Below are 23,747 nucleotides of genomic sequence, written 5' to 3' on the forward strand. Positions count from 1 at the left end.
TTTTTACCAATTAGATTATGATATACCTTGGTGTAGTTTTCTTCATGTTTTTCCTCCACTGGGTTTGTTTGTTGAGCTCTTTGGATTTGTGAGTATATATTTTCATTTAATTTGGGAAAAAACGTCAGTCATTATTTTTTCAAAAATATTTTTGTCCCTCCCTCTCTTTCCCTTGTATTGGAGACTCAAACTACATGCATATTAGGCCACTATAAAGTTGTTTTATAATTCACTAATGGTTCTGTTCTTTTTTGGTTTTTGTTTTAGGCTCTTTCTCTGTTTTATTTTTAATGTTCTGTGTTTTGAGGTACCCTAAAATCATCTTTTGCAAGGCTTAATCTGCTAATACTGTCTACCATCTCAGACATTGTACTTTTCATTTCTTTGATTTGGGTCATTATCTTTCCTGTTTGTTCTATTTAGCATACTCCTGCTTTTCTCTACCTTCTTGGATATCTATAATGTAGTTAAAACTGTTGAAAAATTTTTAAGGAATTCTATCATTTGCCATTTTTGTATTTCTCTGGATTTTCCTCTTTATTATGAATCTTATTTTCCTGTCTCTCTGCATGCCTGGTATAGTTTGATTGGATGCCAGACACTATGCATTCTAACTATTGTGTGCTAGATAATTTTATTTTCTTAAACATTCTTGATTTGTTCTAAGATGTAGTTAAATTACTTGAAAACAGTTTAATTTTGTCATGGTTTGCTTGTAAGCTTTGTAAGGCAGAACCAAAACAGACTTTAGCCTAGATTTAATTTGGTTCTACTACTGGGGCATTAGTCTTCAGTGTGTATATGTGTGTATGTATGTATGTATGTACATACATATATATTTTGATAACTTTTATAGGACAAGGTTTTCCACTCTTGCCGGTCAGAAACAGGACTATTCCCAGCCTTGTGTGAGCTCCAAGATTGTTTTGCATGTTCTGTTCTCATGGGTCCTCAGCTTTTGGTGGTTTTCTCACATATGTGCAACTGCATACTCAGCTGATTACACTGATTCTCTAGGTTTAGTCTCTGTAGATTTCTCTCTTTTCCACGTATTTCTTTCCTCTTTGATACTGTACCTTGTGAATTATAGGTACCTTTGCCTCCCCCGACTTAACCCCTTTATCTCAGATTGGGGGCAATGTTGGACTCCATTTGGTTCTCCATCCTTGCTGTGTAGCCTGAAAAATCTTCAGAGAGTAAGACTGGACAGCTAAAGAGATTTTCTCATTTGTTTCCCTTCTTGCAAGTATGACTGTCTTTTAGTGTCTATTTGATGTCTGAATATCATCGTTTCATGTATTTTTTGTCCAGTTTTTACCTAACGTAGAAAGTAAGTCCTGCCACTGTTACTCCATGTTAGCTAGAGGCAGAAATCCTCTTTCAGTGTCTTAAAAGTTGTATTGTTGCTTTTTTAAAATTTTGCTTTGAGAAATGTGGCACTACTCTTATTCTGTTTCCCATATACTATTTGAAATTTTTTTTAATGTTTATTTTTGACAGAGAGACGGAGCATGAGTGGGGGAGGGGCAGAGAGAGAGGGAGACACAGAATCCAAAGCAGCTCCAGGCTCTCAGCTGTCAGCACAGAGCCCAACGCGGGGCTCAAACTCACAGACCCTGAGATCATGACCTGAGCCGAAGTCGGATGCTCAACCGACTGAGCCACCCAGGCGCCCCTCCCATATACTATTTGATCTTAGCAGTTGTGGACTTTTTATTGTTAAGGTCTGCATATTAAGATAGCTTTTAGAGTGGATCCTTAGAAGTCATTTCTCACATGTTCAGTTGGCTCTTTTCCTTATGTGAATTGCCAGAAAATATACTTGGACTGTAATTTAAAATATTTTTTTCTGCTGTCTTATTTTCAAGGTCTCCAGTTCTTTGTGTATTGTATTGTCTTTACCTGTTTCCACTTCAATTGCTTTTTTCTGATGGTTTTTAATTTTTTTCTCATTTGGTGATTTTCTGGCTTTTTGTTTGCCTCTTAAGAAACTTGAAAAAATATTTTATTGGAGTAAAGTATACATAACCTTTGCCAGTTTAACCATTTTATTTTAAGTAATCACTACCCCAGCTTGGGGCTTGAACTCACAACCCTGAGGTCAAGAGTCATGCAGTCTACCAATTGAGCCATTCAGGCACCCCACCTCTTACGAAATTTTTATTTTGCTCTGTTCTTCCTTGAGCACCTATTAATTTATTCCATTCTAGTATTTTATCTTTTTCTGAAGTAAAATTTTTTTCCTTACAATTTCTGTTCTTGGTTTTTGAATTTCTGAATATTAGTACAAATACTTACTTAATGATAATATAATTCAGTATTGTAATTTGTTTATGCCTGTGTTTTTTGTTTGCACAGGTGATTTGTTATCACTTGAAATGTTTTCTTTCATTCTGGTTTTGACTCCTAGCTTGACATTGATGAAACCAATATCTTGGTGAATTTGGTTGTTGACAATAGTTTATAAAATTCCTAGCTTAAGTATAATTTCTTCTGTAGGTGAAGCAAAGTGCAGTTTATTTAGTGGATAATTTTTTAGTAGTGTTGAGGGAGGAGTTGAGTGTTTTTATTTTGTTATATAAGCTCCTCCATTTCTCACTCTTAATTTTTCCTCCCAACATCCATTTTCCAAAGGATGGCTTTACCTGCCTTTTTTTTTATCATCTATTCATATATTTCTTTTCCAAGGTGAGCCTCTTGACTTTTGTGTTTATACTAAGCCCCCCTACCCGTAGTCAGTGCTCTGATCTACCGAACTCTTTATTATTATTTTAACACTTAGTCCAATTCCTCTTCTCTCTTCCATGCTTTTTTTTCTGAACCCCCTAGTTCTTTAAGAGGACTTGCTATGGAAGTCCCAGGGTAGAAGCCACTAGAAAGTGGTTTTTATTTTTCTTCCTAGGTAGCTTGAAGTTTATAGTGTGCTCTCTCTGATTTTGCTGGAGACACGGGATTTTTGTGGTTTTAATTTGTTCTTAATATTGATCTATTTGGGAGGATGAGTGGAGAGATTCAGATTTAGGCAACTCTCTGTACCTTGTTCCCTGCAACCTGGAAGTTCTTCTTGAGAACAATTAACATTTTTTATATGCTTTAACTAAAAAAAGCTAATTTTGAACATTTTCTTGAATCAGAAAAATATTGTGACATGTAACATGGCATTTGACCTTTTAAAATGGCTGGATTTTGCACATAAGGGACTTTGGAATTTTATTCTTTCAGATAACAGATCGGTAGAGTAGTTTTACTATTTTTCATGTAAATTTTGAATTCCAGATTGTTCTTACACCAATGTGTGGGATGTCTATAAAGTTAGGTTAAAGTTACTACATAATATCTTCTAGTGCTTTAATGAAATAGTGAATTATTGTTACTTGACCTTTTGAAAAGGTCAGTAGTACATTTTGTTTCATTTTTTTAAAGGACATTTAAATGTAATGAAAGTCAGAACTGTAATATTATCATGAAAGTAAAGGTTATGGGGTACATTTAATTGTGTTCCTCTAGTTTTGAATCTGCTTTGAGGGAGCCTGTGCTAAAATTCTCATGGTGATTATTTTTCGAGAATTTTATTACTCTTTTTCATTTTATATTGTTGGAGTAAAAGATTATATTTCTGTTTGTCTTTTTCTGCTTACCTTTGCTCAGATCATGTGTATTATCCTATTTAAGATATAAAGTTTAAGCTGCTTACCCATTCACTTTCTCAAGAAAGAAACTGAATATGTTTTTCAGAGAACAGTTCTTTACTAAGAAAGACTCTTGAGTAAAACTTGGTATATTCAAATGTATAGCTTGTGAATATTTAAAATAAATATTAGTGATTTTATTCATTAACGACACATGAATGTGGGAGAATTAAATATTTTGTTTTATGAAAATATTTCTCTCATGTCTGTATGTTCAGATTATGGAACTAAATATATTTTCATTTTATTAAAATTAGGAAATTGAAAATTACAAAGCTGGTAATGTATCAGATGCTCTTATTTTGCATTGTGATTTTTTTTCTTCCATAATCAAAGCAATTGAAGGAATTTCTTCACAGACTTATTTTCTAAGAAATACTTAAATTTCTTTGTTTACATTAACAATTTCTTAGTATTTCTTGTGACATGAGTTGATTCTAAGACTCTTTGTTTTGATTTCCCAGTAATTACAAAGTTTCTGACATTTTTAAGTTATTTTTACTCAAATGCAATATTTTATTCTATACATTTTAACAAATGTAAAGATTTGGATGAAATTAATACTTTTTAGAAAATAAAGGAAAAACCTTGCTGTTTCTGTGTGATTTTAAGTTTAACTTTTTTTTTTAACATTAAGCAAAAGATGAAAATTTGAGTGAACCTTTTCAATATTTTCCACAGGGACGAGATTTTCACCTTAGAATAGAGTTGCCTGAAGATTTACAAATGAAGAATGCAAGGTGATGTGGTGTTTTGTTATATACATGCATCTTGGTAGGATGGACAGTCATTTAATCTGGTAAAAGCTGATTCTAGCAATTAGTTTTGCCTAAAGTGCTTATTAGCCAACCAGAAATGTTTCCGGTTTTTTCAAATCAGCGTACATTTGTAAATTATTTTCCCTTGTGCTGAAGTACTTTTCAAAGGTAAAACATTAATTCTCTAATTTTTTTTTTTCATTAAAGTAGTAAATAGCAATTGTGTAATGTACCTCTTGGTACAGACAGCCCTTCAAGGAGTATCAAGAGATGAGACTGGAAAGTAGGCAGCATCTAAAAATCTCATTTCTGTTCTTAAACATCTCTGGGAGTAGAGTGGACAAAGAATCCAGAGACATTGTTAGTAGAATTGACTGGATTTTGTGACTAATTAGAAGTAGGAGATCGAGGGGAAGAGTTGTGAAGGATGCTTTCCAAGTTCTGGCAACACTAAGCTAGAGAAGAGGTTAAAGTGGAGAAGTAAGAGAGCCATCATTTAGAGACGTTGTCAGGTGTGAAGTATCAAGAGGAGATGTTTAGTGTATTGGTATTGAAATCAAGTGTGAGACATGCAAGTCACAGTAGGCATGGGATTTGGGCCTGTTAGTATGGATACTTTCCAGTTTCTGCAAGTGTGGGGTGAAAAGAGAAAGCCAATGTTTAAAAGACTTGAGAATATACCAACATTTACAGGACTGGTAAATAAAGAGGAACTTGGAAGAAGAGTAAGGACTGACCAGAGAGGTAAGAGGAAAATCCGGACGACAATTATCACTAAAGCTATGAAGAGGCTTAATGAGAAAATGGTTCACTGAGTATTGCAGAGGGATCAGGTTAAATATGAATAGGTTTCGTGTAGTGACAGAAAGCAAATTGTATTGGGTTTGGGAGTGGAAAGAAAACATAAACAGTATAAAGTACATTTGACCCTTGAAGAACCCAGGATTAAGGGGTACCAATCCCTCATGCACTTAAACATTTGCATATAACTTTTGACTCTCCCAAAACTGTTGACCAGAAACCTTATCAATAACATGAACAAGTTGTTTAACACTTGTATACTGTATGTTGTATGTACTATATACTGTATTCTTTTTTTTTTTTTTTTTTTTTTTTTTAAATATTTATTTATTTCTGAGACAGAGACAGAGCATGAGCAGGGGAGGGACAGAGAGAGAGGGAGACACAGAACCAGAAGAAGGCTCCAGACTCTGAGCTGTCAGCACAGAGCCCAACGCGGGGCTCGAACTCACAAACCATGAGATCATGACCTGAGCCAAAGTCGGTCGCTCAACCGACTGAGCCACCCAGGCGCCCCATATATACTGTATTCTTAAAGCAAACTAGAGAGAATGTATTAAGAAAATCATAAGAGGAAGTGGCGTTTATAGTACCGTATGTATATTTATTGAAATAATCTGTAAGTGGACCTGTGCAGTTCAACCAGTGTTGTTCAAATATCAATTCTATTTTGAAAAAAAGGAGTGGCTAGAGAAGGGTAATGCAGTCAAAGAAGAGTTGTAATGATCTTGTTTTTTTATGTTGAGATTTACTTGGGCAAGTTAATATATTAAGTTGAAAAAACTAGCAGGAAATAAAGATATCACAGTAAAGTGATAATGAATTGATGCTCAACTTGGCAAGGGATGGAACGTACATTTGGAGAAGAAGTTTTCTTGTGGGCAGTTGAATGAACTACTTTGTTATTAAGAGAGGAAACGGGGGAAATGGAGGTTAGCAGACCAAGAATGGGAGAGAGTCATGATGTCCTGAAGGGGCTATAATTGGGGAAACTCAGAGGGGCTTCCTACTTCAAGGTAAGGAAAAGCACATCTTAGAAGAGTTACTCATCTAAGCAATATCAAGAGCACAGCTGAGGTGAGCCAGTGGATATGCGAACACTAACTTATTACTACTTATATAATTAAAAGTACCTTTTACATTAATCTTTAATTTGAAGATTATATCATTACATATGCTTTCTCAAATACAAGTTCTGTACATTATGATCAAAACTGTTGGTTTTCTTTAACCTAACTTGGAGAAGAATCTAGTTCAATAGCAAATTTTTCTTTGGATATGGTTAAAAAAAAAAAAGATTTACTGTTTGCATGTCATTTACTGATTGCAGTTATTTATATTTTGAAATAAAATTAGTCCCGACAGTTTGAAGACAAGACTTTCAACAGTATCAGTGGTAAAAAATTTTATTAACTTGTCAGAATTATATTTATGTCATTCTTTTCTATGTACATGCGTGTTTGTGCTAGCATACAAATAAGTTTTTTCCTTTTAATTCTGAACAATAAAGAAACCATTTTGTTCCATTAAATTTTAGATTATTATGTAGTTGGCAACTGAAAACAATACTTAATGGATACCATCAAATAGTACAACAGGTAAGTCCTTTAAAAAGTTTGTTTTAAGCAAGGATAAGAAATTACAAAGTTAACTCTTTTTTAGAGGACTGTTTGCAGAACGTTGTAACAAACTGGTTTAATAGTTGCTGACTTTCGTAGGTTTCATTTCTATTAAATATTTTAAGGATTCATGCATTATAGAAAGTGTTTTCTCAGAATCCTATGTACATCTCTAGGCAGCATTTGTTCTGAAACTGATTTCCATCCTGGAGACTTGAGGGTCTTCAAATGTATAGCCATCATGCATAGCCATCACTTTTTTGAGAGATTTTTTTGCTGAGACTGAATAGTGGTAGTAAGGAGAAGAAAACCAGGACCCATTTAGGAATTGTAGAGTATCTGTGGCAAAAATGGGATTGTAGTTCTAGATTAGGAACAGGAAAGGTGTGGTGGAAATCACTTAGGATCATACATACGTACTTAATGAGTGTACATGTAAATACAGCATACATGAGGTATAGACAGGATTAATCTTTTTTTTTTTTTTTAATTGTCATAACTGGAAGTTTGTATTATGGATTACCTACACCTATTTCACCCTCAGCCCCACTGTAGTTATTCTTGATGTTTAGGTTCTGCCTGAAAATTCTTTTAAAAATTAGAGAAACTTAAAAAAAGTCACTGTTACTAAAGAAACCAAAAATAAATGAAATGCCTCTTGTAGAAAAATAAATGTAAGTAGAACTGCATTTCCTTTGATGCTTTATTCATTTGTATGTTTTTCCTGATTTCTGCTATTCCTATATTTTTTCTATCTTAAAAGCAGGTTATTATCTATGATAACTGACAATGGCAGTCACTCTCACATAAAGCATTACTGAACCACAAAGAAATATAGGAGATAAACTATTTGATTTGTAGAATGTAGGCTGTCATTGCTGGCAGCATAATTACTGCAGTTTTTTAAGGGGATATTTAAATTATTTCTCTGTTTTCTTTACACTACCTCGTCCTCATCCACTGTGACTCTTTATATTGTATACTAGAGTTCAAGAAACGAATCTATTGAGATATTTAAATAGCCTGGAAAAAATTGTTAATAGAGACTAAGTATAATATCTATAATTGTTTTTCTCCTCCAGTTCACCACAAGAGTTCCTAGAAAAAGTCCCAATTACTTATTAATCTCTTTTCTGCCCTCCAGTGGGTCATATAGAACCAAGAATTAGTTTTTCTTTGTTTTATTCCAGTATTCCTGTTCTTTCCTTATAGTGTTTTTAACTTTAATAAGTATGGGTTGGGGGATCAGCAGTCTTTTTCTGTGAAGAGTCAGACAGTAAATTTTTCAGGCTTTGGTGGTCCTAAAATCTGTCCCAACTACTTAACTTGTAGGGCCATAGCAGCCATGACCAGAGGTAAACGAATGGGTGTGGCTGCATTTCCGTACAACTTTAGTTCTGGAAACAGGTATTGGGCTGCTTCTAGCCTCTAGGCTCTCTTTCACAGAAACTTGATACTATTTATTGCTCATTACTAGTAAGCTAACAGGGCACATATTGTACAGAAGATGAGAAAGTCAAGGATTCATTTTATAGATTTGCTCACTCAAAGCTATGTTGTTATTCATATGTCTCATGAATTGTTGAAGTATCTTAGATTATTATTTTTCTTGTCTAAAAGAGTGAACAAATTCACAGATGGGCTTTGTTCAGAACTGCGTGGTGGTACTGCAGTGTATCACAAAAAAGTAACAAAAATGCAATATTTTGATTTCAAGAAGAGAAGTGATGTAGGGTTTCATCTAAAAGTTACACTTGAGAATTTGCTTTGCTTTCCTTTATTCTATAGTTATTTAAGAATCAAAGATTCTAGGAAATAAAATTATAACTCTTAAATATTCAACTTTAGAAGTTATTTCCTTTTTGCCTTTTTGTTACAATGGCTTTATCTCGTTGAAAGATTGACTGCTTTTGAATGAATATGGGTTAGTTGTGAAAAAACAAAATTAACAATTGTAGGTAGTTTTAAGGTCAAGGGCAAAAATAAAAATACAGTATTGATCATTAATTCATCACTCTAATTAGATTTTTTAATTGCATAGATTTGCCTGAATTTTATTTTATGTTCTTCTTCACTCCTATAACACCTTTGTCTTTCTTCTTTCTTTTTTCTTTCTTTCCTTTGTTTCCTTTCTTTTCTTTCTTTCTTTCTTTCATAATGATGTGGTTTGGCAGATTTGCTAAACTTGACCAGTAGTCAGTGCTGAAGGAACTAAGGTGTGTGGGATTTTAAGTACAATTCAGTGTATCTCACCAAAATAGATTTGAGGGCTTTAAATTACTCTTTGAAATTGGTAGACATAGGAGAGATGGTTATAAGTACTTTAATTGTTACGCTTTTAAGATGTAGATACATTTAATATTTTTTTCATCCACATGGACCTGTACTTTAGTTCAATTTCAGTATATGGAATATTCATTGTACAAATGAAATTAATTAGAAATGTTTTAATCTAGAGAATGCAGCACTCTCCTGATCTAATGAGCTTTCTGATGGAGTTGAAGATGGTTTTGGTAAGAATTTGTTTTCTGGTGCTGTTACCATATTCTATAAGTCTTGATGTTTTAAAAAATTCCTTTAAAAACTAACATCATTGGAATTTAAAACTTCTCAACTCCCAGTCACTTAATGTTTTATTTTACTGTGTGTGTAAATGTGGGTGATGCTTTTTTTGAATTGCATGAGGAACAGAAATGTGTATAGGAACCAATTTGACTGTGTCATAAAATGGGTACATTTGACACTAGTCTTAGGTGGTGAAGAAATAAAATGTACTCCTGGTTTGTCAGAGAATTTAACATCTATGGAGAGATAGTCACACCTAAAGATATATGTATAAATTTGTATATAGCTGCAGATTTCTGAAGAACTTCTTAGGCTTATTACATACATATACTTACATATAGTAATTGATTATTCTGTTAATCAATTATGCATAAAATACTTTTTAGTTTATCCTATGGACATTGTATTATTTAAAAAATTGTTATGCAAGTTTTCAACATAAGCAGAAGAAGGAAGACTGCATAGTGAAAACTGATGGGCCCATGACCTGACATTTTGTCATTTTTCCCCCTACTCTTTAAGGAGAGAGGGACTAGAGTAGTTTTAAGGAAATCCTGGACATTGTATTCATCCCTCCATGAATATATTGGTGTATACTTCTAACAGCTAAGTGTTTTTTTTTTTTAATGTTGTTAAATATACTATTATAACCCTGACAAAGTTAGTGGTAATTTCTTATAGTTCTCTGTATCTGTATGAGAATAAGGTCCATACATTATATGTTTGATATGTCTCCTAAGTCTCTTAATTTCTAGCAGCATTTCATCTTTCCCCCACCCTTTTTTTTCTTCATGCCATTTACTTGTTAAATAAACTATATCATGTGTCCTGTAACATTTCTTGCATTCTGGATTTGGTTTATTAGATATTCATGGTGTCTTTTAACATAGTCTTCTGCCTTTTTTTGTAATTCAGTCTCAACAGAGTTGGGTTCATTTTCTGGTAAGAATACTTTGTGCTGTGTACTTAGATTGCATGAGGGAGGCACATAGTATCTGATAATTCCTCTTTTAGTAAAGTTAAGATTGATCAATAGATTTAGATCCATTGAATATAAAGTTTCATATCAGCCTGTCACCTAATGGTTTTAGCATCCAATGATAATCATTGCAGATGGTGATTTAAAAAATTCTGTCATCTACATTTATTATCTGGAGGTCTGTAGAGAAGAACTTCCCTTCATCAGTTATTTGGTTAATTTGAGGTATAGCTTATACTGGAGAAATAGGTTAAGTGCTTGTTTCTTTTCCCTTTTTTTTTTTTTTTTAAATCAATTTTTAGAGTAATGAGTTAGTGCCTAGCAACTGTCAAAGGGAACTAATGATTTTTTTTTTTTTTTTTTTTTTTGTTTAGTAGCATTAAGAACTCATGGACTTTTATATATTGACTTTAGTCCATTGCAATCACTATACCTTTTGATGCTTAAATTGTTACCATTTTTGGTCAGTGTATCCCCCTTCATCTCGGCTTTTTAGTTCTTTTAACACAGCCCAAACTTTGCTTTCTGACACTAGTTGCCCCAGTTTAATTTACTCATCCTTTTGCAGAACTATAATCAGTTACTTCTCTGAAGAGCCATGGTTTCTTTATAGGAGATAGTGTTTGCATGCTACAGATCTAGAAACTGGAGTGTTCGTTGCTATTACTGCTAGGCCTTGTCAGTGGACAAAAACTAGGAAAAAATACTGTTTAGAAAGAGAATAATTTATCATGAATTCATATTGATATTTCCTAGTCAAATTTGGCATTATGGCATTTTTACTTTGATATTCATGCTTGTGTTTCTTTTACTCTTAGTAAAAGAACTAAGGTTCTTTTACTCTGAAAATCTTGGTTTCTAATATTAACATAATTATTTTTTGTTATGTTTTACTTGTTATGTTTTACTTATGCTTTCCTTATATCTCTTTATTTATATTTCTCTTACAAAATTATATTACCAATGTATTGGTACTAACAACTGCAAGCAGTTTATTTTTTTGTGGTTCTTTTTGAGTTTTTTATTCTTAGTAGCATTTGCAACGTACTAAGAGCTTAGTTGCCAGTTGTTCTGAGTCCTTTTTTCAATCCTCCTAACAAGCCTCTGAGGTAGGGCTTTGATCAAATGTTTGGGATCAGAATAGATTATAGTCAGTTTCTAAAATTTGACTTATAAATTCATCAATCCTAACTAATAAGAATTATCAAAATTGATTATGAATTTCATCAAAGGCCAAAATATGATAAACTTAAAAAAGATGAGGTGAAGATGTGAAGCATATTTTTGTTTATCCTTGACATTGCAAAAAAAGTCTGTAAGGTTTTTTTTTTTTTGAATCTTTTTAGCATACTTTAAAAAAATGGTACAAATAAAAGGACTAAGGGACCAAGGTAAAACTATATATACTGTGTCCCATTAAGCTCTTATTACTAAAGCTAACTTTATTAGGTTGTAAGAACAGCTCTATCAGTCATTTAATTTTGAAGAAACTTACTGGTTTAAAATGTTGACATTGATCTCTGATTAACAATATTCTATTTAGTACATTTGTTACCGCGTTTCTCAATAAAATGACTTGCTGTATTTTAGCTTTCTAAAGAAATTGACAGATTGGTGATACTATTGCACATTTATGAACAGTATACCTAAGAAAATAAGAATTGCATTAGTTTATTTGTTTGGCTGTGTTGTCGGTAATAGGGTTCCTATAACATAATCACCAATGAAAGTATTGAGGATGATGTTCAAATGAAATGTGTAGTTATTGAACCTTTTCAGGAAATTGGTATATCTCCACAGTTTCCTAGTAGTAACTAGGCATATAGGGGAGTTCAGTATATATTTAATATGTGAGCATTTACCTGTGTTTTAATAGAACTCTGATGTGGGTAGGTTTTTTTTTTTTTTTTTTTTTTTTTTTTTTTTATTCCTTTTTAGGGCTTGGTCACTAAGCAGCTAAGGCCTTAAAATAGGAAATGGTAAAGTTAGAATTTAAAACCTTTGTAAAGCTTGTGCTCTTTCTACCATGTGTCTTGCCTCTTCTCCACAAAGAATGCTTTGCTTCTCTGACTTAGACCTTTTTCTTCTTGTGGTTCTGGAATAGGAGTAACTTGTTTGATTCAAGGTAGAAGGTAGAGTTTACAAATGTCATAAACCTAGGATTAAAATACATCTTTAAGTTTATTAGAGCACGCATGAGCTGGGGGAGGAGAAGACAGAGAGAGAGAGAGAGACAGGAGAGAGAGAATTCCGAGCAGGTTCTGCGGTGTCAGCCTGGAGCCCTATGCGGGACTCGAACTCAGGAACCAAGAGATCATTACCTGAGCCGAAATCAAGAGTTGAACGCTTAACCGACTGAGCCACCCAGGTGCCCCCTAAATACATTTTTATTATCATCTGAACTTATTTTTACCTTCAATGTATGTGGATAGCAGTATTTAATATTTCTGGATTAAAAAAAAACTTCAAAAGAATTACTGAAGCTATTTAATATATATGTATAGGAACTACACTGACTTGTTTTCGTAATAACAGGATAATCTTAATAGTAAAAATTTATTTTTATGGACCATCAGGCAACTTACAGATAACGTTAGGTATTTAGTTCATTAAAAAAGCAGCATACTTCTTGTCTAATTAAATCCAAATTGACATTTTGGGCTTTACAAACCTGCTTTCAAAGTTTTGTTGTTATTGTTTGTTTGTTTTTGCTTGTTTCTATCCTAAAGCAGATTTAGAACTGTGTTAATTTCAGTTAATAGTCCTGATTTTGAAATACTGTTTTTGAAATACTGTTGTGTAAAATCTATTCTTTCTGGTATTGTCTCAATTTAATAGTATTCTATCCTTGTTTAAAAAAGTGTAAGAACTTTATATATGAATAAAACTTAACACCTTTTATTAGGGTTGTAGAAACATGATTTTTATACTTGTTCTCATCTGGTTTCATTATTTATTATATCTGACTTCTTTTTTAATTTATTTTTTTATGAGCTCTTGATAATCCAGACCACATGTACATCTGTAATTTGCAAGATACATATATTTTCACTTTCCAAATGAGATATTTGTCTAGGTCAGCACCTCTGAAGTAATTGATAATATTCAGCCCTAGCAATTCTAATGATGTTATTATTGCTTGCAAAAAAAAAATCTTAGTATTTTTGAGGGTCCATAAACCATCTTGAAGATATCATGGGTGGGCCTAGCAGGGAAAGGAACTGTGATCTAGCCAGATAGATGAAAAAAACACTTAACCTGGTCTGGAAATAATACAGAATGTTAAGTCAGTGAAAGAAAGTAGCAGGTGAATATTTACTGTAATAAAGGAATTTTGTTTGTAAGGGTGTGATTCAATTCAAGCTTTTCTTAAAGGTACATGTTTCTATCAAAACTTCTATCCACAGGAATAGAAAAATGGTGAAGCCTTGTTTTTTGTTTTTTGTTTTTTAACTCTTATCTCTGATAAGCATAGTAGTCTAGGAAAAAATTTGATGTTTCAATGGTATAATAATTGATATTTTCACATAACATTCTGTGCAGCCCTTCAACTTTTTCAGGTTTCTTTATAGGAGACTGGGAGTGATTCAACTGGAATTTCTATGAAAGTAATGGACACTTTGGTTAGCCACAAAGGAAATTTTGAAATTGTTTTGTAATCAGGTACTAACAATTCACTGTCTAGCATTCCACAGCAGATTCAAGTTTTTTCTTTTACACAGGAAGTTGCTTTAAAGAAGAAACAGGAGTTGTGTCCACCACCTCCTCCTCCCCAGTTCTACTCAAGCCTTATTGAAGAGATAGGAATTCTTGGTTGGGACAAGTAGGTCTATTTTAAAATACTTCAGAAGTTTTTTTTTTTTTTTTTTAATTTCACATTTCAGTCAATGTATTTGCAGTTTTAGCAATTTATACCCTTTTTAGTCAAAGTATTTGATTATAATTAGGGCAACCTATCATTACTGTGGCTATGAATTAAAGGGATATCATGTTTAACAAACTGATCTACAAGGTAAAATACTAAATATGATTTGGAAAAAAAAATAACATTTTTATATACAAAATGTTACCATATTTTTATTGAATATAAATGTGTTACTGTTTTAGTTTTGTTGAGGTATAATTGACAAAGAAGATTATAATATTTTTAATGTGTACAATATCATTTTGATTTATATGCATATTGTAGAAGAATTCCTATAAACTCGTTAACATCTCCATCACCGCACATATTTGCTTTTTTTCCTGATATTTTTTGGGCCATTGTTCTTGTGGCTGTTATGGAAGAGAGACTTTTAGGAACTTCTCATTGCCATTGTCCCTGACATCACTCAATATATTTACTGCCATTTTCACTGATAGCTTGCTGTATGTTTTCTGTTTGTCTCACCCATTTTGTGTTTTTCTCTCCCATCTGCTTTCATCTGCCTTCATCTGCCTTTATTTGAAATAATCAAGAATTTTATTAGTTTTTATTCTATTAAATTGTTATACATTCTTTTACTGTTCTTCTAGAATTACCTTAGAAATTACAACATACATATAGCAAAATATACATTGTTACTGTTACCAATTTTCTTATAAATCTCCTTAATGTGTTTTCTCATTTCTTTACATGTTGTGTTATTGTTATCATACATTTAATTCTCTATTTAAAATTGGCAAGCTTTTAAAAAAAATTTTTTTTTTGAGGGAGTGTGTGCATGAGCTGGGGAGGAAGAGGTTGGGGGGGGGTGGTGGTAGGGGGAGGAAGGAAGGGAGAGACTTTTAAGCAGGCTCTACTCCCAGCGTGGAGCCTAATGTGGGGCTCTAACTCACAATTGTGAGATCATGACTTGAACTAAAATCAAGAGTCAGATGCTTAACTGACTGAGCCACCCAAGCGTCCCCCCCCCCCCAAATTGGCAAGCTTTATGATTCTATTTAAAGTCAGTATACATATATTTGTATATATGTGTCCCAGAAACAATTATTTCTCCCACTGTTCTTCACTCTTTCCTGCATTTCTGTCCTTCTGTCTGGAATCTTTTTCTTCCTGACTCAAGACTTTTTTTTAATATTTTTTTGAGATATAATTGACATATAATACTAGTTTCAAGTATACAACATAGTGATTTGATAGATGTATATATCATGAAATGATCACAACAATAAGGCTAGCCAACATCCACCATCACACATACTTACACAATTTTTTTCTTGTGAGGAGAGCTTTCAAGACTTACTTTCAGGGCACCTGGGTGGCTCAGTCAGTTGAGCGTCTCTTAATTTTGTCTTAGGTCATGATCTTAGGGTTCATGAGATGGGGTCCCATGCTATTAGTGTGGAGGTTGCCTGGGATTCTCTCTCTCCTCCCTCTGCCCCTACCCCGCTCATGTTCACTCTCTCTCTTTCTCTTTCTCAAAATAAAATAAACATTAAAAAAAATTTAGTCTCTTAGCAACTTCCAAATATATAATACAGTATTAATTATAGTCACTGTGCTTTACATTACATAACTGGAAGTTTGTATCATTTTACCACCTTCACTCATTTCACCTCTGCCTCCGGCAACCACCAGTGCATTCTCTGTATTTGAGTTCTGTTTTTTTCTTTTATTTTGCTTTTTCTTTTTTTAAAGATTCCATGTACAAGTGAGGTCATGTAGTATTTCTTTCCTCTGACTTGTTTTACTTAGCATAATGCCCTGAAGGTCCATCTGTGGTGTCACAATAGCAGGATGTCCTTTTTTGTGGCCGAATAGTATTTCATTATATATTTGGTGTATATAATTATACCAAATTTTCTTTCTCCATTCATGATGTTAGTGGATACATAGGTTGTTTCCATGTCATGGCTATGGTAAATATTGCTGCAGTGAACTTGGGGATGCAGCTATCTCTTCAACATTGTGATTTTGTTTTCTTTGGATGTATACCCAGAAATGGAATTGCTGGACCATATGGCAGTTCTATTTTTAATTTTAGAATGTGTACAGATTTATAATTGCTGTATCTTCCTGTGGATTTTCATTTTTATCATTAAATGTTTCTTTTAGTCTCTGGTAATACTTATTCCCTTAATGTCTACTTTGTTAGATATTAATATACGATTTCAATGCTTTATTAAAATTCTTTTTCCCTATTTTCTTACATAGTTGTTTAAAAATACTTTTCTACTAACTCTCATAATCTAGATCCACCAGAGTTTGTTTTTAATTTTTTTTTTCTTATAGTTTTCAGTCATATAGTTAGTCCTGGGTCTTGGCATTCCTAGTACTTTTTTTTTTTCCTTCTCTTTTTTCCAAATTGTCTGTCTGCTTTCTTCCTTTTTAGAGCAGTTTAGGTTCACAGCAAAATTGAGAAGAAGGTACAGGGGTTCTTCTTGTACTTTTTGCCCCTATGTATGTGTAGACTGCCCTGTTATTCCCCACACCAAGGTGCTACATTTGTGATAATGGATCAGCTTCTATCCACACATTGTTGTCACCCCGAAACCATACTTTACATTGGGGTTTACTCTTAGGCATGTACATCTTACGGTTTTGGACAAATGTTTAATGACCTGTATTTCCTCTGTGCTCCAAGTATCCATCCCTGCCTTCTTATCCCCTAACCTCTAGCAGCCACTGATCTTTTTACTGTCTCCACAGCTTTGGATTTTCCAGAATGCCTATAGTTGGAATCCTACAGTATGTAGCCTTTTCAGATTGGCTTCTTTTAGTTAGTAATATGTGTTTAAATTTCTTCTTAGTCTTTTCATGGCCTGTTAGTTCATTTGTTTTTACCACTGAATATAATTCCATTGTCTGGATATACCAATTTTATTGATCCATTAAGTTAGTAAAGGACATCTTGGTTGCATCCAAGTTTTGGCATTACTAATAAAGCTGCTATAGACATCTGTATGTAGGTTTTCATGTTTTGTTTTTTTTTTTCTTTTTTCATCTACATTGGTAAATACCTGGACCTGCTACTTTTTTTTCTTAAGTTTTTATTTAAATTCCAGTTAACATACAGTAGTATGTTAGTTATGTTAGTTAGTATGTTAATTAGTTTCAGGTGTACAGTATAGTGATTTAGTACTTCCATACACCATGGGGTGCTTATCACAATCAGTGCACTCCTTAATCCCACCCACCTCCCCTCTATTAACCATCAGTTTGTTCTCTATAGTTAAGAGTCTGTTTCTTGGTTTGCTTCTTTTTTTTAAATTTTTAATGTTTTTGCTCAATTTTTTAATTCCACATGAGTGAAATCATATGGAATTGGTCTTTCTCTGTTTCTTCTATTTCACTTAGCTAATATTGTCTAGTTCCATCCATGTCATTGCAAATGGTAAGATTTTATTCTTTTTTATGGCTGGATAATATTCCATTGTATATATACCACATCTTCCTTAACCATTCATCAGTCAGTAGACACTTGGGCTGTTTCCATAATTTGGCTTATTGGTGACAATGGTGCTATAAACATTGGGGTGCATGTATCCCTTTGAATCAGTATTTTTGTATCCTTTGGGTAAATACCTCGTAGTGTAATTGCTGGGTGTAGGGTAGTTCTATTTTTAACTTTTTGAGGAACCTCCATACTGTTTTCCAGAGTGACTGCACTAGTTTGTCTTCCCACCAACAATGTAAGAGGGCTCCCCTTTCTCCCCCCTCCTCCCCAATACCTGTTGTTTCTTGTGTTGTTGATTGTAGTCATTTTGACGGGGATGAGGCGGTATGCCATTGTGGTTTTGATTTGTATTTTTCCCTGATGATGAGTCATGTTGAGAATCTTTTCATGTGGGCCCAATACTTTTTTTTTTTTTTAAACAATAAAGAGTAAAGGGTTTTTCTTTATTTTCACAATAGAATGGCTTGAATACTCTGTAACAACAACAAAAATGTAAAACCTGAAATTTCCTGGTCTCTACTTGATGACTACTTTTTCTTAAAAAAAAAAAAAAAAAAAACCCCAAAAAAACAAAAACAAAAACTGGTAAAAGGGGAGAAGTGAAGAAAAACTTAATTTGCACATATTTTAGTTAATGCACCTTTTCTCACTGACTGTTGCTGGCTGTTCTTCTTCAGTATTTGCCCTTGTTCATTAAGGCTGAGGTGCTATGCCTGATATTTGCTGAGTGTTAGAAATTGTGTATAAAAAAGTTGAGAGGCTCTAGATGAGGATATTTTCTTTGATAAAGTGTTTACTTTTTCATTTGCTAAGAAATAGAGTAGGGGCAGGTTACTGTAATCCTGCTAGAGACTGAACTGGTTCAGGTTGCGTTATATAGTCTTTGTAAGATTCACTGTAGTACGTACTGTTCCCCTCTCTCTCCTAAGCTATAAGTCTTTCGAACTTTCCAGCGGGAGCTAGATGTGTTCATTGGAATTTCTCCCTTGGTAGATCCTAAACTCTTATGTGTGTCTTTTTTTTTTTTTTTTTTCCACTCATTTTTGAAAGACAGAATCCAAAGCAGGCTCCAGGCTCTAGGCACAGAGCCCAATGCAGAACTTGGACCCATGAACCACAAGATCATGATCTGAGCCGAAGTCAGATGCTTAACCGACTGAATCACCCAGGCACCCTTTATATGTGTCTTTTCACAATTCCAGTTTACCTCCCATTTGGAGTCAGTGGTCTGCTTTTGACAAAGCTTCATCTACCTCTTGTTTGTTTTGCTTTTAGGGGTAGCCATCCAAGAGTTCCCACTGAGAGCCTGGGGATATTCACTGGGGCTTTTTCCCACTAGTGGGAAATGTTAATTAATTTTTTCTTATATTATGAGAGATCTAATTATTCTCCTTTGGTTTTCATTGGCTTTCTGCTTATTTTTTTCTTTTATCCTCTTATCCCTTGCAGTTTAAGGATTTATCAAAAGTTTTGATGGAAAAATGGCCCGAATATTAGGATAAGATCTCTGGCCTTACCATTCACTAGATTCTGGCCCTTTATGTCTGTTATTTTTATTTCTCTAACCTTAAGAGATGGCCAGAAATGCTGCTAGGTGGTTTCGTTGTTTTATGTTTTGGTGCCACTTAATGGTGGCTATCTGTGCCCTTCACCCCAATCCTACTTCTCTTGCCCTGTGCCCAGAGTTGGCAAAATAGCTGAGGGAAAAATGGCTGCAGTATTGGCTTACCTCTCCGTTGTTTCTCTTACTTCAGGACGTTGGTTCTTCAAGTTTTGTTGCCTTCAAACTTACTTTCCCCTTGCATCAGGCTGGTCTAAGTAGTTCTCAGTGGGAGTGTAGTTCTGTGGCAAGCTACTCCATTTTAGCCAGAAATGGATACTACGTGTAACTTTAAATGTACTGTTGGTGGTTTTAGTGGGGACTGGCTAATGTTTATTCATATGATTAGGCATGATTTGATAAGGTGCCATTCATGAATAAGATTTGAGAAAAGCTAGAACTTTTAAATAAAATTTAGCATAACGATGGAGGGGAGAGACAGAAGACAAGTAATGAATTGAGATGAACTAATAGTAATTTGGCTGAAATCATGGAGGTTTGTCTGGAGGCATTGACACCATGGACCTGATCATTCTTTGGATTTAAGGTGATGGAGAAAAATCATGTTGACTTATTTAAAGATGCTTAAATGTTAAGATCTTAGGTGTTTAGAGGATAGTTAGGAATGTAGGGAGGACTTGGGAAGGGAAGCCCTTTTTTAAGTGGATGTGACCTGTTTGGAGGAACTCCAGTAGTAAGTAGTTCAAGAATTGAGAATGCAAATATGAGATTTTTGAATCATTCTTCCCCCCCCCCCCCCACACCTAACTATTGAATGCCTATAATGTAAGGCAGTGGAGATCTATAGGCAAGACTTGGGATTCCTCAAGGAACTTAAATCTAATGGGAGAGTCAGCATTTAAGTAGATGATCACAGTAGTACTTAATTATAGCTGTGGCAAGTACTACAGAATATAATTATAAGATTTCCTGAACGCCATTAGCAACAAAGGTATATGAGAAATAGTGCAAGTATTAAAATATTTTATGGAATAAATATCTTTTAGGGACAAATAGAAAGTATTTACTTTTACTTTGCATTTTATACATTTTTCTGAAGTGGGAGAAAAAGAAATGTCTATCTTGGATAACAGAGGACGCCAAAAGGAAGGTTATGAATACCTCTATGATAGCACTGCTTACAACATGAATGCTTGTCTCCCCCTGGAACTAAGATTATTATATACAGGAACTTCCACTTTCGAAGTTTCTGTCATATGCTACTTACTGCTAACTATTTTACATAATTCTTAGTTAATTCTCAGAATAAATTTCAAGATACATATTTTTATGCTGAACTTTATATATAAAATGAGCGTATGTAGCCAAGACTGGCTGCATAACAGTCCTCAGGCGTTCTGTGTGAACGATGCTGCCTGGAATTGTGCTGTGGGGGAGCTCTGAGATGGAGCCTTTATTGAAGTTACCTCAAGTACTTGGAGAGATAGTTTTTATTAGTTTCATCCTCAGTGTGTGACTGTCTCATCATGGATAAAATTGGCCATATGCAAAATTAACCCATCCTGAGAGAGAGTTTTGAAATCTGTTGCTTAGATTTGTGAAAGATCAAAGTTTAATTATAGTGACTAGTGTGCATGATTGAATTAGAATATAGCTCCTGTTTCTGAATCATTTGTTTCATAGTCTTTACAAGTGAGGAATGCGTTAGCAGAAGAGAAGTTGTTTGCATGGATTGTCCGAAGCCAAAGAAGATGTTGTCAGTATTTATTCACTCTCTGGAATAAGAAAATCTATCGATATTATTTTGTGATTTGATTCTTAAATTAGGTCTGGTATAGTTGGCACACTGATAGTTCTGAGGGTCCTGAAACCCAGTATTAACACCAAGAGTTAAATTGGGCTGTTCACATACTAGAATTGCTACCTTTTGAGATCCTGGCTGGCCAGGTGGCCAGCTTCTTAATGTAAAATATCCCTTAAAATGACGCAGATAGTGATTTGTACAACTAATTGATTTGAATGGATTGTCAGAATCTTAATGATTCCTAGACCATGTCAATATGTCTATATTTTCCCTACACTCTAAGTAATAATCATATAGAGTTTTTAGTGTAATGGTAAAATCTGATAATAAAAGACAACTATTTTTTTAAGGTAATGAAGACTTTGCTGTGTTTTTAAATTAGATATTTGACATCTAATCAGTTCTGTTGGATCAGACATTATAAAAAAATAGGAAAAATAAATAAATACTTAGAATATGAAATCTTTTTTTCTATATTCACATACCTTTTTTATAGAAATGACATTGAGAATTAGTAACTGACCTTAAGTTTGATTGCTATTGTTATAATTTATGAATTTGTTTCACCTTCTATAACTACTCACAAAAACATCTAGGTGTCCAAAGGGTAAAAAGATGATAAGGTAGCTATGGGTGACTTTAGGTGTTACACAGTTCGCAAAGGTGAGTGATGCAGAAGGAGGTTTTGATGGGTTTCTATTCACTTCTGCTTGTGTTGTTTTGTAGAATGGCTCATGAAACTGATAAGAATTAAGTAGAGTCCTTGGGGTTTAGCAAGATTTTCTGTTTGTTATTAAGAATGTCCTGACTGAATACTTTTCATTATAAGTGGGTTGACATAAATTAGGATTTTTATCCTTTTATCCTGGCCTCTTTCAGTCTCAGAAGTGTCTCAATTTGGAAGAAATGCACGTCTTCGTATAAAATACCTTATGTTTGTTTTAGTAATCACATGGCCCAGGTAGTTCAGAGATTAGATAGTTCCAACTGGGGGAAGTGTGATCTGATGGTTGTTTTTTGTCAACTAGAGTGAGTAGAATTCCAACTATGTAGCCTTTTCAATTTGTCTTGTTAAAGAGCTGAGTTTTATTAAATTTATTGTGCTGTTAAAAGATTGTAGACATATATTAAGTTGGATTTTTAATGAAGTACCTTATTTTGGTAATGGACTTAATCCATTGACGGCGATATTTTCTATAATCCTCAATACATTTCAAAGAACTGTATACCTTATTGGCAGAAATGGAGATACTTGTCTAGTTATTGGAATTCATTTTGTCTTAACAAGGGCTTTAATTCTGGCTTATCAGCTGTGTGAACTTGGGCAAGTAATGTAACCTCTTTGAGCCACATTTTCATAGTTTTTCAAATGAAACTAATGCTTAATAAGGATTAAAAAGAAACACATGTCATTTGATTTCAAATAATGCCTTGTGTAAAGTAGGTATAAAGTTGTTGAGCCACCAGTTCACCTAAAAGTGTCAGACTACATAGGAGTTTTACAGCTCTTAATTAGTATTATGATTTAATTACAACCAGTAATGATAATTTCCATTGCATAATGCATAAGAACATAGATGTTAATAAGTATGATTTTCATTTTAAATTACCTATATATTAGAGTGCTTTTTCCTTGTATATATTCAAATCACCAAATAACTGGAAATTATCTAATAGTGAAAAAATTGCATTTTTCTAAATTGGTAAAAAGTTTATAGTATATATTACAATTTAAACAATATGCATTCAGTTGTTTAAAACTTGCATATGAATCAATAAATATGAACCAGTCTGATAGCAGCATCTCCATGGTCGTATAATACATACATGCAGAGAAGTTTAAAACTTTCACATTCCTGGGGCACTTGGGTGGCTTAGTGGATTAAGCGTCTGACTCTTGATTTCGGCTCCACATTGGGCTCCTCCCTGGCAGCACGGAGCCTGCTCGGGATTCTGTCTCTCCCCTCTCTCTTTGCTTCCCCCCCGGCTATGCATGCATGCTCTCTCTCTCTCTCTCTCTCAAACTTGAAAAAAACCCTTTCATATTCCTTAATAAAAGGTTATTTGGGAAGCAAAAATTTACACGAAGAGGAACAGTGTGACAGTTGTGAGAAAGGCGAAATCCTTTAGGGCTGCAGATGATCTAGGAAGGTTCTTAGAGGAGGTGGATATTGGGATAAGCTTGGAAGGAATATAGAGAGCCTTACAAGGGAGGCAGTGGTAGAAACAAGTTTGTACTGCTGGAAATGTGCCGTTCATCTTTGGACTTTGGAGATCAGTTGTTGACTTAAGAGGATTAATATCAGGGCCAGACTGAAAGGTCTTGACTATTAGCCTAAGGATTGTTTATATGCAAGTGATGGGGACTCCTTGACTGTTTTTGAGCAAGAGGTTGATACAATATAAAAAGTACTTAGGGAGATTAATTTAGCCATGGGAGGACAGGGTAGTGATGTATATAGAAGATACAAGAAAAAAACACCAATTAGGGAGGTTTTTTGAAGTAGTTAATGCTTAAACTTGAGGGTGGTGGTAAACATGGAATTGATGCTTTATTAAAATATGAAGGTCTGTAACCTGCCTTTTGATGTT

At 33.9% G+C, this 23,747-nt stretch overlaps 1 protein-coding gene across 5 annotated transcripts in view; it reads left to right on the forward strand.

The window, feature by feature from the left end:
- Nucleotides 1–23,747, forward strand: part of FANCL (FA complementation group L) — an 83,400-nt gene that overhangs the window by 7,042 nt on the left and 52,611 nt on the right. For 3 of the 5 annotated variants that reach the window (XM_058684032.1, XM_058684035.1, XM_058684033.1), the window contains 4 exons: nucleotides 4,371–4,429; nucleotides 6,786–6,846; nucleotides 9,324–9,380; nucleotides 14,134–14,234. In XM_058684032.1, coding sequence (XP_058540015.1) covers nucleotides 4,371–4,429; nucleotides 6,786–6,846; nucleotides 9,324–9,380; nucleotides 14,134–14,234 — 278 coding nt within the window. Of the gene's footprint in view, nucleotides 1–4,370; nucleotides 4,430–5,140; nucleotides 5,192–6,785; nucleotides 6,847–9,323; nucleotides 9,381–14,133; nucleotides 14,235–23,747 lie in introns of all 5 variants that reach the window. The other 2 variants (XM_058684037.1, XM_058684034.1) reach the window with 2 other exon arrangements.

This window comes from Neofelis nebulosa, chromosome 9, assembly GCF_028018385.1.
Source record: "Neofelis nebulosa isolate mNeoNeb1 chromosome 9, mNeoNeb1.pri, whole genome shotgun sequence".
Classification (NCBI taxonomy): domain Eukaryota; kingdom Metazoa; phylum Chordata; class Mammalia; order Carnivora; family Felidae; genus Neofelis; species Neofelis nebulosa.